This window comes from Anopheles gambiae, chromosome 3 (assembly GCF_943734735.2).
Source record: "Anopheles gambiae chromosome 3, idAnoGambNW_F1_1, whole genome shotgun sequence".
Taxonomy (NCBI): domain Eukaryota; kingdom Metazoa; phylum Arthropoda; class Insecta; order Diptera; family Culicidae; genus Anopheles; species Anopheles gambiae.
Window position 1 is genome coordinate 94,067,315 of NC_064602.1, and position 17,979 is coordinate 94,085,293.

The 17,979-nt window shown below is 49.2% G+C and overlaps 2 protein-coding genes across 5 annotated transcripts in view; one reads left to right on the plus strand and one right to left on the minus strand.

The window, feature by feature from the left end:
- Nucleotides 1-4,977: 4,977 nt before the first annotated feature.
- LOC3291495 (putative transcription factor SOX-15) overlaps nt 4,978-17,979 on the minus strand; it is a 52,734-nt gene continuing 39,732 nt past the window's right edge. For all 3 annotated transcript variants that reach the window (XM_061653378.1, XM_061653379.1, XM_061653380.1), the window contains one exon: nt 4,978-8,402. In XM_061653378.1, coding sequence (XP_061509362.1) covers nt 6,391-8,402 — 2,012 coding nt within the window. In that variant the 3' untranslated portion in view covers nt 4,978-6,390. The remainder of the gene's footprint in view (nt 8,403-17,979) is intronic.
- On the plus strand, nt 13,485-15,082 carry LOC1280632 (basement membrane proteoglycan). Of its 2 annotated transcripts, XM_061653422.1 has the most exons (4): nt 13,485-13,613; nt 13,679-14,199; nt 14,261-14,476; nt 14,542-15,082. In XM_061653422.1, exons 1-4 carry the CDS (start codon nt 13,553-13,555, stop codon nt 14,977-14,979), a joined length of 1,236 nt encoding a protein of 411 aa, XP_061509406.1. In that variant the 5' UTR covers nt 13,485-13,552; the 3' UTR covers nt 14,980-15,082. The 2 variants fall into 2 exon arrangements, with proteins under 2 accessions (XP_061509406.1, XP_061509407.1); XM_061653423.1 differs by having other exon boundaries at nt 14,261-15,082.

Sequence of the window (17,979 nt, forward strand, 5' to 3'; positions counted from 1 at the left end):
CAAAAATGTAGAATATATTATATCATTAAACGCTAGGCGGAGACCTCTCGGTGTGTGTGTTTGTGCGCGATCGTAGCTACCAATGTACCTGGCAGTGACCGTACGGCAGTCTTCGAGGACGACCGGGCTGTGTACCACCGTTCCCCGGGGGTACTCTCTAGCTGCTGCTGCTGCTGCTGCTTCTGCTGTGTGAGCTCGTATCGTCCGGAAATCAAAATGGCCTCCGTGTTTGCACCAGGGGCTGCCCGTGTTTGCTAAAATACCAGGCTAGTGCGTCCAGGCTAGAGGAGCTGTCGCGGGTTGATCGGGGCCATATCGAATGGATCACAACTTACGAGCGAAACGGGCGCGCGCTGGCATCGGTGTAATTCCGCATCGATCGCGCACGGTTGGCATTTGCCACGCATCACGGGTGAACGAGATCCTTGGACATCCACCGAGCAAATACCTCGTCTACAGGGGGGCGCGTGTGGGTAATCGTCTTGCGTAGATCACAGCAGGCCCCAACATCTTCCAACCAACTCCTAAAGCAAAGCACCCCAATGTACACGGGGTACCGTTTGGCTCATTTCCATTTCCGCCGAGTTTGCCGGGCGCGCTTGTTAGTTGGAGCGTCCACTGGCATTAAAGCGTGTTAGGGCAGGCAGGGATCTCGGCGTGGTAGGGCTATAAATTTCCACCGGAACAGATTTACTGCTACCGAGCACGGGTCTAGCAGAGGCCGGTCGGCCCCGTTAGTGACCGTGGAGCGATCGTTAGAGGCATCCCTTGTCCGAAAAGGGCCAATCGAATATGGAGGAAGTAATGGGTGGCTATAAACTTACGTGAATGGCTCCAGAGCGGTCCAGGCAACGTTGGGAAAAAGCGCATTCCAGGGGTGAGTGTGTCCAGTGCGATACTATTTGGGGAAATTTGTGCTGATCCATCGAGACGCCGGGAGCTGTCGAAGCTTACTGCGATGTGAGGTTAACCTGTCAAAAGTAGGCCGCCATGTATGTTGTTGTGATTGGAGCAGGCGATGACTTCAAACCTAGTGTGCTCCGTAACTCGATCCATCCAGCTTCCAACCAACATGGCGTCCGTCGGTTGTTCACTGTACAGTAGTAATGTGATATCTCGTCCCAAACACAAGCTGAAATCTTGCTGGTCCTGTTAACCCTAAGCTCCTGGATGCGATCTCAAGATCTCTAAAGGTACGTCCCTATTTCCCGCGGCCTGTCGCACCTGCAAACCCCAGAGATTCAATATAGAAAACTAACGCAAATGGATACTTGTGGATCGGACCAAAACACCAACAGAAACGGCCAGCATTCGCTCGCCATATTCGGCAACGGTGGGAACCGAACGGAGGGTGAAGCTCGAAAAACTTGTCGCAAAACAAGTGGCTTATCTGCTCTCCAACGCCAGAAGTTTGTAATGTGCACCGAGCTGCGGGGAATTAGCTGTTTGCTTGTCGTAACACGAAACTTAAGATTTCTTTTCCCTCCCACCAGATCCTGCTGCACACTGGAACGATATTCCGCTGGAAGTACACCAAGGGGAGAAAGACGTGCGTGCGTGTGAGTTTGCCGTTCCAATTTTCCACCCGCCGGAATGGGATGAATGAAGACCGCGAAGGTTAATGAAACGTGTTTTCGCGAAATTCGGTGCATTCGATTCGGTGAGCTTCTTGTTACCTTTCCCATTCGTTTTTTTGTGGTTGTTTTTGCCACACCGTGTGCAGCCCCCGAGGGAAGGTTGTTTGTAGTACGAGCGTCCTATCTCTCCCTTCTGTGTGTGTGTGTGTTCGAGTCCATTAATCCCGCGGGCGGACGGAGGAGGCATTCCATGTTTCGTATTAATTATAAACGCAAAAGTGTATCATTACACACAGCGCGGGTTTGCCTACTACAAGGTGGCTGAAGGTGATGTTGTCTGCCCCGCTGTGTGCCCGGTGTGTTTGGCCTTTGGGGTGAAGGGATCCTCCTCCCCACTTCTATGCCCCCTGCCAGCAGTGGGTGGTCTATAAAAAGGGGAGTTGCAACGTTGCGGTAGCAAAAAAAAAAAAAAAAAAAGGAAATCCACCAACACACCATTCTGCCTACTACGATCGCGCAGCAGTTCTCTACTATTTCACCGACACCATCGCCAACTACAAGGCGTGCGGGACATGTTGCGCATGTTGTTGGATGTTTCCCCCAGCCGTCGCCCCATTCCCTGCCCTGCCCAGCCAGCGGAGAGTGAAGAAAAGGTTCACCTTCGCCAATGGTAACGGTGTGCCGGCGCGCCACCAGCTGTCCGTTGCGTACAGTGTAGCGCGGGTGGTTACGCGAGAGGGTTTTCACCCTCTCCTCCTCGAGCCACAGGTCAGATTAAGCACACTGCATACTGAAGGTGGCACCCAGGCGTGTTGCGTTACGCTGCGTTCGCAATGCGTTTTTCCTTCGGGTGCCTTCCTGCTCAACACGCCGTCAACTTCTCCAATTTCCACCCCGCTGTTGATATGAGTCGTATAAGGAACTGTGCCGGAGAGAAGAAAGGGAGGGGGGAAAGGGGGAGATCTAAATAGAAGAGAAAAATCACAATCACCCCCAACGACCGAATCTACAGATCAACACGGCCCGCAAGCTGCAGACACACACTAACATACGAGCGCGACCGACCCGCCGAGGAAAACCGTGGGAAAATTTTGATTGTTTTTTCTCTGCTGTTGTTGCTCCTGCACTCGCCCCCCCTCCTTTTCCTCTCGGTTAATCTTATTCCCCCCCCCTCCCAAATCGCGCACGCTGCCTGTTGTTTTTTTCTTGCCGCCCCTGCTGGCATTAATTAAATATGCGATTTAATTTATAATTTTATCATCATTATATATAGCTGTTTCTCTTTCGAACGTACCCCCTCCCTTCTTAACCTCCCCACTATGTGTGCCTCTCTCTCTCTCTTTCTCATCATGTTTAAGATATCTGTCTGTATGTGTTTTGCTGAGGTTCGTCGCTTCACGATTAATGGTTGTGTGTTCGTGTGTACTTTCCCCCCCCATGTGCTTAGTTGTAAATGTGTACGCGTGTGTGTGTCTGTGTTTTCCCTTGCCCTTTTTTTCTTCTTGACCTCCGGCCGCGCTCGGTTTGGGTTGAGCAGAAGCCCTGCCAATTGCACTTGTGCCTCCGTGCAGATGCGTGTGTGTGGTTTTTTGTTATTATTAACGACCGAAGCGCGCGTGGAAAGCTTTACAAAGCGTACATTTTTACGTTCACTCTGCCAAGCTTAATGGATGCGCCATTTAGCAGAACTGAGCTGGCACGTCGAGGTCAGACGGTAGGTAGGGTGGTTGTTTATACTATTAGAATGTGAAGTTTGAAAAAAGCTTAACATTGTGTGCGTAGAAAAGTCCCGTTAGGATGGTTGGTTTTTTTTCTTCAACATCTTCTTTAAGCCACGATCTGTTTTAAACACTGTATTTGTCCTAACATTTTGCTGGTTCGGATTTGCTTTAGCTTTTAGACATTTGTCTTCTTTGGAGAGCACTTTCAATTGATTATCGTTTAGGAGTTCATTTGTACTACCGCGTGAGAGAGGAGACACTATTACCGATCTATTCAATATTGTTTTTCTATCGCATACCCTGTCTCTCAATGAAAAAAGCTTTAAAAAAACATACAAAACCTCATTTCTCTAAATATCACCAACAAACCACATCGCGCCACCCTTGTAGCAAGGAGGAAATAAAGATTTGGACACATTTTTCCTTCCTCTAACCTCATTTAGCCCACGAGAGTCCATGCCTCGAATTTACGACATTTCCGCAAGATAATAAATCTTGCCCATTAAGAGAATTTCCGCACCTGCTTGCTTTCTTTCGGCCGCTTGCTTGCCGCGCTCTTATCGTTCTGTGGGGGAGATGCAAATGAGAAAACTCCAGAGGAAGGAAGGAGCTCTTACTCCAGATACTGTAATTCTTGGAGTTCGTGCCCATTAAAGGGGACAGATGGAGGAAATATTTCACAATAAACGGGGACCACTTTCCAAGACGGAGAATGTGGATTAAAATCTGTAAAGCTCCCGTCCGTCTAATAATGTCGTAAAAGCAGATCGTTTGCAGTTTTTCCTCCCTTTGAAGTCAGTAGGGTTTGATGGGCTTCCCTTTTTTTTTAGAAAAAGGGTCATACTATCTTCCGGGAATGAAAATCATTTTTCCTATACGTTTTCTAGCTCTCCTCCTTTCTTCTCTCTTTCTATCGGTTCATTTCCGCTTGCTCTAGCGCATGAAAATGAGTGTTAAAGATAAAGCGAAATGAGCAGCACTGGTGGGGTCTCGAAAGGGTGAAGAGGGAGGAATAACACCGCGCCACCAAACACACCGCAACAGGGAAAGCATCCCGGGCGCAATTCCCATGAAAAGCCACCGAGCCGGAACGGAATAGCACACATCGCGTTCCGCACGCCCCCTTGCCGTAAAAAAGTGTGAGAGGGGGAGGCTGGGGCGGAGTGGCGAGGTTGAGGGCGAAACGGTGGGTTGCTCATTTGACCCGACCGGAACGGAACTTCGGCAGTGCAACGAGCGGGCGCTTTCTCCTTATCACTAAAGCATTGCTCTCGCGCGATTGCGTTTCGTGTTGCGCAGAGCCCACGCAGGGCGAGTTTACGCACAGGCTGAGGCGAGTAGGAGGCGTAGCACTCACTCCCGACCACTTAACAAGGCGAGTGGAGCAGAAAAGCGAAGCTCATGCTTAGTAGCGCATCTTAAAATCGCTAATGGCCAGCAGTCAGGCGCGCTTGGACGTTTGTGGCCGCCGTCGGATAACTTCGCGATAAGACGCGATCGCGATTTAGCGAAATGGGTGAGGCGCAGAGACTAAGTGCTGCTGTTGCTGCTGGGGGTAGATCATTGGGAGGGTCATCAAGGTGGTTGGACTTGGAGTATTCTTTCACACTTACCGTACAGTAACATTTTTGATCGGGACCCTAAAATATGAAATAATTGAACAAACACACTCGGCCGTGTATTGGTTGAACATCTATCATTGCTTTTAATTTATTTCACTCATACATTCCTTGGGCCTTTCTGAACCGCTCTCTTTTTTTGTTATTCTAAACATACCTTACTCATTACGGCCAGGAAGGCCGCTTTTCCGACGTGAAAGTGAGCCAACGACGACTTGCAGGAAATCGAACTACTTTTTGTTTTTGTTTTTTTCGGGGGGAAAATAATGAACGGAAAGCGCTCAACAAACGGGGGAACCGAAGGAACGACACCTTCCCTCCCTCTAAGCTCAGATGGTCGTAAAGTCAGCCTTTGATGTGATTTCAATTTAATGATCTTCTCAACATAAATGATTCATAGATACGGCTGCGCGATGATTTATACCGCTTTCGTGATTTTTCCCGATTCCTCCCAGGGCAGGAGGATCATCACATCCAGAGTTTTCCCACCAGAGACTCTCCCCTAAAGACACAAAACAGAAGGTGGCGCATTTTCGAATCGTCAATCGTCGTTAGGCACTCATCGCCACGCACGTCGTCGTTGGTTCCTACTGTTGCTAGCTCGCCTAATGCCTGGGCGATTAATTAACCTCTATAATAATGTTGTTTTCCGGCCCTCCCCACTTGTTACTAATCTACGATCATTATTCTAGCGGAATGTGATGATACTTTTCCCCTGCTTAAGGGGGACTGATGTCTAATTTTTTTTTTTACTGTTGCTTTTTGTTTTGAAAAAGTTTAACTACAACCTTTATGTGATTTTCTACATCCGCTTCTGTACAATATTCTCGCGCTCGTAACGAGAGTATATGATAGAAAAACACACGCTATGTACAAATGTCGTCTCACACAATACGTATTGGGGAAAAACTTGGAGCAACTTCAATAAGGTGCAAAAAAAAAAGATAACTTAATCGTCGCGCCTCTCCTCTCACACACATGGGTTCTTATTTTTACAAAATTGCATTAAAATTACGCTACACTGTTATTGCTCACGCTGGGGACGAAAGAAAAGCAAAACCTTTGGTTCACTCGTAGTCCGCGCTGTGGAACCTTCTTTTTCTCCAACAGTTTACTCCCCAGTATACACAGAGTCACTTTGAACGTGAATTTGATTTTCGGTGGGTACCACACGTTGGGGAATCGAGAAATGATCATTAATTTACACAAAACACTAACAACTAAACAAAAAATCAAAGGGATTTGCAACAGCGTAACGAGTGAAGGGATTTGATTAATACGAGAGTACGAGTGCGTGTGTGTGTGGGCGAGCTTCTTCTAAACAACAAACAGAAAAAAAACACAGCTATAAACTGAAATGAAGCTCTACTACCTTGGGGGAAGAAAAGGATCTCGGATATAACCCACCCCGAGAGTCCTATTTTGAGTATTTCCACGAGCCCTCCGGGGACCCGGCCGTCCGGCAACCGCGCCCTAATTGCTGTAGCAGGTTTTGCGCACACCGGCCAGTATGTTGCTAAACTCGTCGTCCTTCAGCTGCTGCTCGTTCGCGACGTAGATGTCGGCCATCGTGCCGACGTTCGGGCCGAGCGGATGGCCACCGTGCTGCACCGACACCAGCTGAGTGGTTCCTCCGCCGGCTGCGGCAAGATGCTGCGCGTGCTGAAGCTGTGGCAGCGCGTACAGAGCGACCGGAGTGGAGGGCAGCTGATGCGATCCTGGACCCTGCAGCATCACGTCCGAAAGCTTGGGAATGCCTTGGCCTCCTCCTCCTCCGTTGGCTGATAGCGAGAGCTGATGAGACTGTTGGTGTTGATGCTGCTGCTGTTGTTGTTGCTGCTGCTGCTGCTGATGTTGTTGCTGTTGCGCCTGATGTTGTGGAGACTGATGTGCGAGTACAGCGCCTCCATACGTGTAGTACTCACCCTGCGGCAGTCCATAGATAGATCCACCGGCCGGGGAAGATCCCGCCGTCTGATGGTAGGACGCACTGTCATACCCGTTAAAGTTTTGATTGCTGTCCGGGTACTTGAGGTACTTTTCCAGATCGCGCGAATCAACACCCTCCACATCCTGTCCGGGGATGCTGTGACTCTCGTACATGATGCCGTAGTCTTTGTACGCGTACGAGTACGTCGGCAGCGTCCCGTTCGGTAGCGACGCCGTGCCGTAGTAGCTATTGAGTTGCTCATTAGAAATCGCCTGTTGTTGCTGCTGCTGCTGCTGTTGCTGTAAATGTTGCGCATTGCTGTTGCTGATCTGGGACATCTGCGTGTTTGCGGTGGAAACTCCCGCACCGAGCAGTCCGTTGGAGCTCTTCAGCTGACTCTGCGCGTTGGCGGCAGTGCCGGGGCTGTTGTTGCTGTTGCCACTGCCGTTGTTGTGGTTGCTGTTTGTACTGAGATGCGTCGGACCGTGACTGCTGGTCGTCATGGTGGTCGTGCCGAGCGTCTGGTGATCCTCCGACGTTGCCAGCGGCGGGAAGTACGTGCCGGTCACGATGTGGCCCTGGTCCAGGATGCTCCGGTTCGTGCACATCACGTACATCCCGTTCACCATGGCGGTGGTCGTGGTGGATCCGGAGCTCACCGACAGGTAGTTGCGCTTCTCGTGCAGTCCACTGCCATTTACCAGCTGTCCCACGCCTTCGTACGCGTATCGTTTTTCGCCACCGTGCCCAAATCCACCGTACTCACGCTTCACGAGAGCGTCTTGTTGGTGGTGGTGATGATGTTGACTCTGATGATGTTGCTGCTGCTGCTGCTGGTGGTGCTGCTGTTGATGACTCTGGTGCGTTTCGTGTTCGTACGCATGGGCCTGGAAGGTGGCGGGCAGCTTCTGCTCACTCTTCACACCGTACACTCCGTCGTACGTCAGCTTCTGCTTGCTCTTCAGGTCATCGTAGCTGCCGGCGTGTGCCGAATGGAGTCCTCCACCGAAGCCCGGTTCCTTCTCCAGCTCCAACGGGCTCATCTCGGGAGTCGGCAGGGCAGACGACACATCGTCCATCTTGGAGTCCCCGTTGGCAGGTACGGCGCCTCCGTTTGCAGCCGCTGCCGCCGCTACGGCAGCCAGCTTGCGGCTGCCGACGGTTGGCGGGACGGCGATCGGTTCCGGGCTTTGCGTTGGGCTCGAGTCGGGCGTGTTGAGTGCGTTGTTGCTACCGGCGTAGTAGTGCGGGTTGTACGTGAACGGGCTCATGCGCTGAGAGGAATCACCGTCGCCGTAGTTCAGTTCGCTCGGGGACGAATTGTTAACCGTAAGGTTGGCCCCGGCAGCACTGCCCTGGCTGTTGGCGCCCACCGATGCGCCCGTCCCGAGTGACCCGGCTCCACCGTTTGGTCCTGCCCGAGCTTTGGCGTGCTTTCGGCGCCGGGGACGATACTTGTAGTTGGGATGCTCGGTCATGTGGATCACTCGCAGCCGTTCCGCTTCCTCCACGTACGGACGACGATCCTGAGGCGTTAGAGAGCGCCACTTTTTACCTGGTGAAGAGAGGAAGAATACATTAGAGAGCAGTCGTCAAATAGAATTGACAGGAAATGGTATCAGAGCAACATCAGCCATAAAGATCCTAATTTTAAGCTTCAAAAATTCAACACAAAAACGCTAAAGACGTCGGACGACGGGATCTTCCAATTACTGCCTCCGCATCGTTTCGATCTAACCGATTTTGGAGGGCTTTCTGGAAGGGGGGGGGGGGGGCAAGGTAAGGAATTTCCACTGCTGCATTAAAATCACGATAAAGGCGCGTGCCAATTATACTCTGAAGTTAACACCAAAGAAGATCGAAAGAGAGAGAGAGAGTGAGAGAGCGAAAAATAGTGCTAAAACTTGGAGTAAAAGAAAAGGCGAAGAGTTACTTCCAACCGATCGTTTGGGAAGCAAAAGATGCTCTGCAAGGTCTTTGTGTGCAGCCCGCAGCAAAAGCAAGCGACAAACCCCGAGCAGCAGCAATGAAACGAAGATGCTTTACACCCGCAGTGTTCGGGCAATATTCTTCGCTTTCCTTAGCCTGTCTCGTTTGTGTGCAACAACAGCAACAACAACAACAACAAAAAGCTTCCCGACAGACAAACACACTGCACACTTCATATCGCTCGTGGGAGAGTAAATTATGTTCTGGCGATAAATAATTCTGCACCCTTGCACCCCTCCCTTTTTGCACGTGTTGGTGGCAGCGTGGCGGCACTGTCCTTCACTGGGCGGCGGCATCCTATCTCTGTGTCTGTGTTTTGCGCTGTTGTCTGAAGACGTGCGCGCTATCAGCACGAATCGCAACTTCCACAGACTGCGGTGCGGCTCTCTTGGGTGCTGGCTGCCGTTCATTTTCGGAAGGATGCAACCACACACACACACACGCGGGTGATGACACACACCGATCGGAACAGGCTGTGCCGCCACCGTTTGCGATGACATTGGTAAATTTAGTTTGACATTTATTATCAGCGCAACGCTCTACGCGCTGGCTGGTGGCAACAGAATACGCGGGGTTCGTCGCTTTCGGCGCGTTCTGCACGGAGCTTGAGCTCATAAATCTGGCGATTGTTAGCGGTTTAAGCCCTTTCGGGAAGCTGATCGGGGAGAAGGTGCGACTGCTTCGATTCGTTTCGGGCTGTCGAATTCAATTTAGCAACTGCCGGTGGTCGCCCGGGAGCATCCGACTTACCATCCGCGTTCGGGAGTTTTGGGCTTGATTTACGCGAGCTTCCCAATTACTGACTCGGTGGCCCTTCCGCCCGGTGGTGGCTTCTAGCACCATTCGCCGGCGTGCTGATTATCACACCTGGTTGCGATGATTGGGATCCCGACTCGATCGGAGGATTATGCCACGGAAAGGAGAGTGGAGAGCATTTAATTGATGCACCGATGAGATCTCGTTTATCAAGATAATCGAAAAAGCGCATGTTCGACGGAAAGCGATGTCGTCCGATGGTATGTTCTGGAGTTGTCATAAAATTGTGTTACTAAAATGCATGATCGAGTTCAGAATTCACTCGCTCGCCAACTGCTATAAAGCATGCTGCTCCGTGCAAACCAAATTAATCACGCCACCAGTAACTTCAACGAACTAAAAGACACGAACTACCGAGACGCCTTCGAAACGTCTTCGTCTCTCTCTCGCAGCAGTCCAAGCAAAACAAGCAAAACAATCGAACAGTTATGGGACAGTAAATTTGTTTATGCTTTCATGCCGCTCCCTTTCACACCTCTGCTCTGCTCTGCTACTGCCTTCCACACACACAGAGCAACAAACCTCCCGTGTAATATGAGCAGCTCCCCGGCCAAGGAGCAAAACATAATGTGGGTAGGAAGGAGGGCCGAGCAGGAGGAGGAAATAAAAAAATCACGGCACAAACTATTATTCAAATAGACTTTGGCGTGCTGCTGCTGCTGCTGCTGGCGGTCATTGTACCGTTGTTCTTTCCCTGTTCCCTGTGTCCCTTCCATGTTCCTCCCGTGGGGGTAACCCCTTTTTTGGGCTCGTGCTAAATGGAGCTGCTGGAACACGTGGTCAGCTTGAATATTAATGTTTTAGTTTTTTTGCAATGTGAGTGGATGTGTCGCGCGCTTAACATAAAATCCAAAGGGAAACGGGCAGCAAACGGAACAACGGTACGGGGAAAGCAATGGGAGAGTTGTTGGAGTTTTTTTTTTTTTTTTTATTTTGATGTAGTATATTTTGCAACATTGAACAGGTGCCCTCGTAGCACAGGGTCGAAGTCATGCTGCAGGACCGTTTGGAGCTGTTTAGCGGTTGTTGTTGCTGTTCGGTCTGTTTGTTGCCGTCCTCAAACGGCTCTAGTGAATTTTAATCAACACAACGACTCCCGCGATCGTTTGTGCTCTTCATCTCCCCTTCCCGTGCGTTTGCTAATTGCTTCTTGGTTGTTTCTACGCTTGTTCTTGCGTTTTGGGGACTTAAAATATCCATCATCCACTCCACCCGTCGCTACCCATCCCGAAAAGAAAGGCTTGAATCATTCCAGCTTTTCGGGGGGAGTTGGTGGGTTTTGATCGTTTCGATGATTAATGCCCGGTACAACTGGCGAGGTTGGTCCCTTTAGCATTGGCACTCCGATTGGTGAGCGAAACAATGGCTAGTAATTAATCAACAATTACACCGCTCCGCTGATTCACCCCCATACACGCACTAAATTGCCTCTTTTAGCGAGCAATTTACGGCGAGGATGAGTTCATCATCGACCGCCCGCAATTCAAACGATACGTTCGAATCCGTCCGTTACTTGCACACACACGCAGCTTTCAAAAAGGAGAAGCTTTGCTGCAGTGTCTCCGTGTACGGGTGAGCTTATTATTAAGATCCTGTGTGCCTCTTCCATAGTTCCCCCGCCGTTCCCATATTGGCTCGGAAATCCGATTGTGCGTGACTAAAACGTAACCGGAATGATGCGGCTGCTTCTCTCTGCCGCGCGATCCCCATTCGAATGCTGCTTTAATCGTACATCTTGCACTTCATCGCCAATTAGCGTGCATAACGTGCAAGGCAGCAATTATTTTTGAACAGTTTTTTTTGCTGTTGGTTGGTCTGTCGCCCACTCCACCGCGGAATGTCACCAAACAGGGCAAGATGTGTGGGGAATATGTCGGAGCTTGTGTTCTGTGTTGTAGTGAATTGCTTATTTTGTGTTTTTTTTATTTGGTTTTAAAGTATTGTACTTTAGTTTTAAAATCATATAAAGCTCGTTAGTCAATAAATATTAGATTCTAGGGGGATTTGGCGATCGATGTCACATCTTTAACGTGCTCAGCGAGCAATCACATCGCTTAAAAAGGCGCGACATAGCGTGTCTAATTTCCGTCACGTTTATCTAATAAGCTTATGGCATGGAATGGAAGACACTCACACACAAGCTCACCACAAACAGAAAAAAAGATTCTGAGTGAATCGACATACGCAACACACTCTGGAAAGGCGAGAAAGAACGAATGAAAATTAATTGGAAAAGAAGCGAAAATTATACAACCGAAAAAGGTGCAAATAAAAAAAGGGAGAAAAGTATATTTTTTATTGCAAACGGATTATACGCCGTAGTCGTTCGAACTGTGTGCGTTGCCTGTGTTGTTTCTTTTCGCAAACAACAACGTGACACACACACACAAACAAAAAAGTACATAAAAACGAACTTAAAAAAGGATCAACAAAATCGCAAGCATTTTGATGAGTTTTGAATTATTCATTCGATGCACTTGCTTGGGTTGGGGACAGCGGAGGGCCATGTGGCGCTCCAGTATGAGCCGAACTTTTGAGGCATTTTCCCTCCGTTTCGAGCATGTTTGGGTGCTGCTGAGCTGGGAGGGAAGGGTCAGCATAAAAATGGTTGACAGTGTGTCAGGTTGCCGAGGGTGGATTAAAAATTCTAATCAGTCACCGGATTTGGTGTTGCTCACTTTTCCGAGAATGGAGCTGACGATTTCAGTTCATAATCACGCATTGCGGGCCGTGGAGAGTGGGTGTACCTGGGCAGGGATAACGTCCTGCAGAATTTATGATCTGCCCTGCCTCCCCCAAGCAATGAGCCGTCTCCGGTTGGAGGACGAGTGCGACGAAAGGGTTTTTTTGGGTAACGAGCATAAATGAATTTCATTGCTCCGTTTCCGCCGTTGGCGCCACACGTTTCGGGCTTGTGTTGTTGTCCGTTTTTGAGTTTAAATAATAGGATAATTCTCCCGATTTCTTAGGGTGACCACCAACCACCACCCCTCCAGTGGTTAATGATTTATGGATCGGTTCGGGGTTTGCTGCTTGAGCTGCTTTTCATAAAAATCTAATAAAGCGTGTACGCGCGCAGTACACACTGACTACGGCTTTGGTGCGGGCAAGTGTCCTCTTTCGCTTCCCTTTCCAGCTCGAAGTCACAGTCACGATTTTCGACAAATCAAATTCGAAAAGTATGTAATAAATAAATATTCCAACGAGAGAGAGAGAGAGGAGCAGCAGCGGGGCGCGGTGTACACTGACACAAAAGTGCGTGCCCAATCAGAGCGACGAAACCGTTCGATGGATTGATGGCATCGTAAGCTGAAGCCGAAAACACAGAAATAATGATACGCACCACGCTTCAATCGAAACTCGGCAAGAAGAACACGCGCACGCGTTGGCAAAGAATCGTTAATAGACTATCACCTTTTCGGGTGCGGAAACTTTTCGGGGTGACACGCGCGCTCGATCGCACACGCACGCATGCGACGTTTACGTACATTTGGCTAACGATCCGGCGGCTTTTGCCTCTTCCTGGCGAGCCTCCCAGTGGTGGTGATGGTGGTGGTGGGGTAACATTTACCGCTTTTCCGGTGTGTTGGGTAGAATTTATTTCTGACCAAAGGTTTTACTGCACAAGATCGGCACTTTGTTGGGTCGGTTGCGCCGCATGCGCATGATCAATTTGAACGCTTTCCTGTGTACAGGCTCATGTTTAATGATTATAAAAACACATCAGCAAAACCCAATGAGTCACTCGGCTATTACCGTCACAAATCCGTGTCAAAACATTGTGTCAGCTTTGCGATTGACGACTAGCTCATTATGGGGAAGCAAAAAACGGCATTGATAGACCGAAACGAGATGCAGAGTTAATCACGTCTTATCAGTCTTGCTGCTTGACTCATCGCCATGGGACGCAAATCGGTTGTGCTCGGTGTAATATTTCTCTCAGCTGTCAGTGTCATTGCGGGTAAGACGCTTCCACTGTTCCACAAGCTCTCATACAGTGTTAACACCCTTGTACAATTATCTCAGTCGATCGAACACCCTTAAGGTACGTTCCCTTCCGGTGTCGAGGTGGCATTTCCGTGTCGATAACGTTCCGTTGCGATGGGTTCGCTCACTGCCCGGATGGTTCAGATGAGGAAGGTTGTCGGAGCGTATCGCTCGTTGAAGGACCGCCTGAAAGCGTCACCGTGCAAGAGGGCGAGTGGATGAATCTAACGTGTCGGGGAACTGGCGTACCGTCCCCAAGTGTACGATGGAAAATGAATGGAAAAGAGCTACTGGATCCGGTTTGTGATTGGGTCTCGGAGGATGGCGTTGGACATCTTGCTTGTAAGATGCGTCTGATAGATTCTGGGAATTATTCCTGTCATTTGGTAAATCCGCTCGGCACAATCGATGTACAACCGGTGACGATGGCCACGGTGCAAGGGAATCCATGTCCGAAAGGAGAGTTCTTAGCCGGAGAAGGAAGTGCCAAGTCTTGTATGAAGTGTTTCTGTTCTGGCGTCAGTGATCTGTGCCACAAAGCAGATATGTACCGGTGGAATGTGAGTATTCAAGTGAAATATCTTAGAAAACGAACATTAAAAGACAAGTCTTTTCTTCTAGAACACACTGGCGTTGAACGACTGGAAAATGAGATACGCAACGTGGGATGGCAAAGGTACTGTGAAGATAGAGCAAAACATCCAGAATTTCTCTTCAAACCGGACGCTGTACTACAGCCTACCATATCGATTCATTGAGCATCAGACCAAATCATACAGCGGATATCTTCAGATCCCTCTCGACACGGGAGAAGAAATACCAAGAATCATTGTGATGGTATAACATTGAAGACAAATCACTCAAATATCCCAACATCCAACATTTTGTTTTCTACGTTGTAGGGTTATAACAGAACGCTCATCTACAGGAACAACCACAAAGACGAGATCCTCAACGGGATGGCTAGAATCAAGCTACATGAAACCAACTTCTTTCACCCAAACGGAACGGCAATCGATCGGATTGAGCTACTAATAGTGCTTTCGTACATTGATCACTTCTTGATTGAAATGCGCCCAAAAAATGGACGATATATACCAAGCGAACAGTCGATCGTAATGGACTCTGCAAGCAGTTATCAGAGAGGAATAGGCAAGGCAGCGTTCGTGGAAGAGTGTCGATGTCCGGTTGGATTTCGTGACAGTTCCTGCGAACGGTGCGACTTTGGTTACAATCGGGCATTCGTTGGACCACCGATGGGCCTGTGCATGCCCTGGGAATGGCATCGGGAGCGCTACGTCCCTCCGAGCACCACAACAAGAGCATACCATTACGTTTGACCTGCGAGATTAGATATATTGGATTCTAGTATACCGAATTATTTCACTGTTATATCAAGCAGGAAATCACGAAACGTCAAATCAAACTCTTTTCGTTTATCAAGATCTTCCAGTGCAGAGGAATTTTCGATTCAGTACGCGCGCATACGCACGCACTTCTTAACACAGTTTAAAGGGCACACTAATTACATAGCCCTCAGGCGTCATAAAACAACACAACCTAGAAGCCCGTTCGTTACCTCGGCACCCATCAACGCGTTGTTATGCGTGTTGTTCTTGACTGACTTTGGCTGGGCGCTCTCGGTTGTTTTTTGTGCGAGGAAGATTCAACCTTGCTCCAACCCTCATCCAGATCGTATTCCCTCACTCCCCCTCTGCATGTTGAACGCGTTCTGCCCTTTTGCCTTTGGGTTTCCCGTTCCGGTTCGTAGCCTGTTGGTGAGAAATTTCTACTACCCTGGGAAAAATTTCGACGACGACAGCGACCCGGTGGTCACCCTTCGTTGTGTTTTGTTGCAGAAGTTGTAGTAAGATGGGGGTGCCTTTCACCCACACCTTTTAATGGATGGCAGTGTATTGGTAACATCTTGAAGCGAAAAAAAAGTTGTCTTTTAAGAACAGAACAAAACCTAACGGGGAAATACGACGACCCACAAGAGCCTACGGAATACAGCTCTGGATGTCTTGGTGTGGTGTAGGTATCAAAACATTCCACCAAACACCAACTTGGACGCGAGCGCAAATAAGCCGCCGTGGTGTTGTTCTTGTGCTGTTGCGTTTTTGACCCCTCTTTGTATATATATCTCTCTCTCCCTTCTTCAACTTCTAGACATTATACGGGTGAACGAACCTGAGGATGTTGTTGCGCCAATTCCACCAATTTCCTTCCTCGTCCAGCTCTCCCTTCCCTCGCCAGTCCCAACTATAAGTCGAGCTGATATTTCCGTTCCAGTGAGCACAGGTGTCTTAACTTCCGCTCGGGATATTACCAATCCTCCAGTCGGGCGCGGAACGGGAACCCTATTTATCGGCTTGTAGGCTATTCGCGATCGTCTTTCGAGCAATTGTAGCGGGTGGTGGTTGGTGACCACATGTGATTGAATGGTTTTTGTACACACACACGAGTATAGCAAGGTGGCATTAGTTCTAGGAGTCTTGCGCGTCCAAGCTTCTCCTATAGCACTAGTCGTTGCTTCTTTTTATGAGGATTAATTGCTAGCTCGGTTAGGGTTGCTGTAAATCTTCGCCATCCAAAACATTGGTTGCATTGGCACGCTTCACTGAACCGGAATAGCACAACCACACACATCGGCTCCCCGAACATGGTTCAATTAAGATGCTAAAGCAGGGAAGTTGTGTGTGTGTGTGTGTAGATTTCACGCTTCAGCCGAGAGTGTGGGAAAGCGATTTTTCTGCGCCGCATCAAACATTCCGTGCTCCGTAACGTGTTAAACGCGAAAAGCTTGTACAGTCGAGCGGCTAAAGTATGTGGTAGCATTTTTATGATTAGCAAACATTTAAAGCCTGCAAGAACCAGATACAACCAGCAGCAAACTAATGTAGAACATCACAAAAAACCATCGTGCCGCAGATTAGTTTATCTCCTTCAAATGGCTCCCCCAAAAATCTGTTTGCATTTGAAGGGCAACATGGGACGACGACGACAGACGAGCAAAGCAATTCGCATTTCCCAGAAATCGCCACACGTCCACCGTGCGCTGCCGTCAGGTGATTGATCGACATCGATCGGTCCTGCAGTAAGCAGAGGTAAAAACGCAGCAACAGTTTTGCTGGAATTCTCGCTTGATTTGTAACTTCCTCCAGCCGGTTGATAAGAGAGCAACGAAGAAGAGGACGAGTGTTGCACCCTTTTTTTGGTCTCGACTGGATTGCCAACTGCTGCTGCTCGACGACTCCAAATGATTTTGACAAGTTGCTCCGAAAGGCCACACCCAGATCTCGTAGATCTCGTCGGCCGTTCAGGGTCGACACGGGTGCGTGAGGAGCACGATGGCATCACGATGCATGGCGATCGCCCGACAACCCGATCTGACATCAGCCATTTACCCAAAATGTAGCTTCGAAGAAATCACGTACGAGATTGATCGCTGGGACGCGTTTCGGGACGAGATCCTGTCAGCGCAACTCGCCGAACGACGCACGCTCAAGCCCGGTAGCTCAAGCTGAGCTGAGGATTTGGATCTCGACGCGATCGTATCGAATGCGAAGACAAATGTCAGTCAAATCAGACGGACTGCGAATGAGCGAGAAAAGGAAAGAGAGCGATGGAATGAAGTACACAGATTAAAAGCAGACTAGAGAGATCGATTGGAATCAGTCCGGAGTCCGAGGAAAGTGACCGGAGCTGGAGACATGGAGGGAGCGTTCGCGCGCCTGCGTTCGTTTGCGCGGACACCTGATGCGTGGTCGAGATGTTCGGAACTCGCGAATGGGCAATTAAGTCGTCTTTAGAGCAAATTACCTAGCAATTGCGATCGACTGGAGGGATGGGTGGGGTTGTAAAAAAAAATCACGATCTGGGGCGGAAAATTATCGGCATGATGAGATTTTGACCCGATTACACGCGTAGGCTCTGCGGGACAGACGATCGTTCGCGTGCAAAGCGGGAATGTACTGCTCGAGAGAGGCTGCTTTTTTGCATGACACGCGTGCAATCAGAGTGTGCATCTCGAGCGTTCGGGAAATGATCGACACTGATCGTTATCATCGAAGGATGGTAATTGCGTGCCTTTCCAGAACTTTTCCTCGATGACTCAGGAAAAGCGGAGAAGTTGCTTGGAAGTTTCGCGCAAGCCTAATGAGTTGTTTACGTCGCGATTACTTTGTATGGTGAGTGATCAATCTCACAGCGTTTTACATAGCAACAGGCGCTATATTAAAGGCAGTCGGGGGTTTTCCACTTTAAATTCTACCCATCAAAGCTTTTGAAAGCATTTTTTGTCATTTTTTGCAATAATTTATTTAAATACCTTTCATCAC

Excerpts from the sequence above, each read along its gene's own strand:
- LOC1280632 (XM_061653422.1), top strand. The coding sequence starts at position 13,553 with ATGGGACGCAAATCGGTTGTGCTCGGTGTAATATTTCTCTCAGCTGTC. Across the intron at positions 13,614-13,678 it reads AGCTGTCAGTGTCATTGCGG|TCGATCGAACACCCTTAAGG; the intron begins GTAAGACGCTTC and ends CAATTATCTCAG. Across the intron at positions 14,200-14,260 it reads CAGATATGTACCGGTGGAAT|AACACACTGGCGTTGAACGA; the intron begins GTGAGTATTCAA and ends CTTTTCTTCTAG.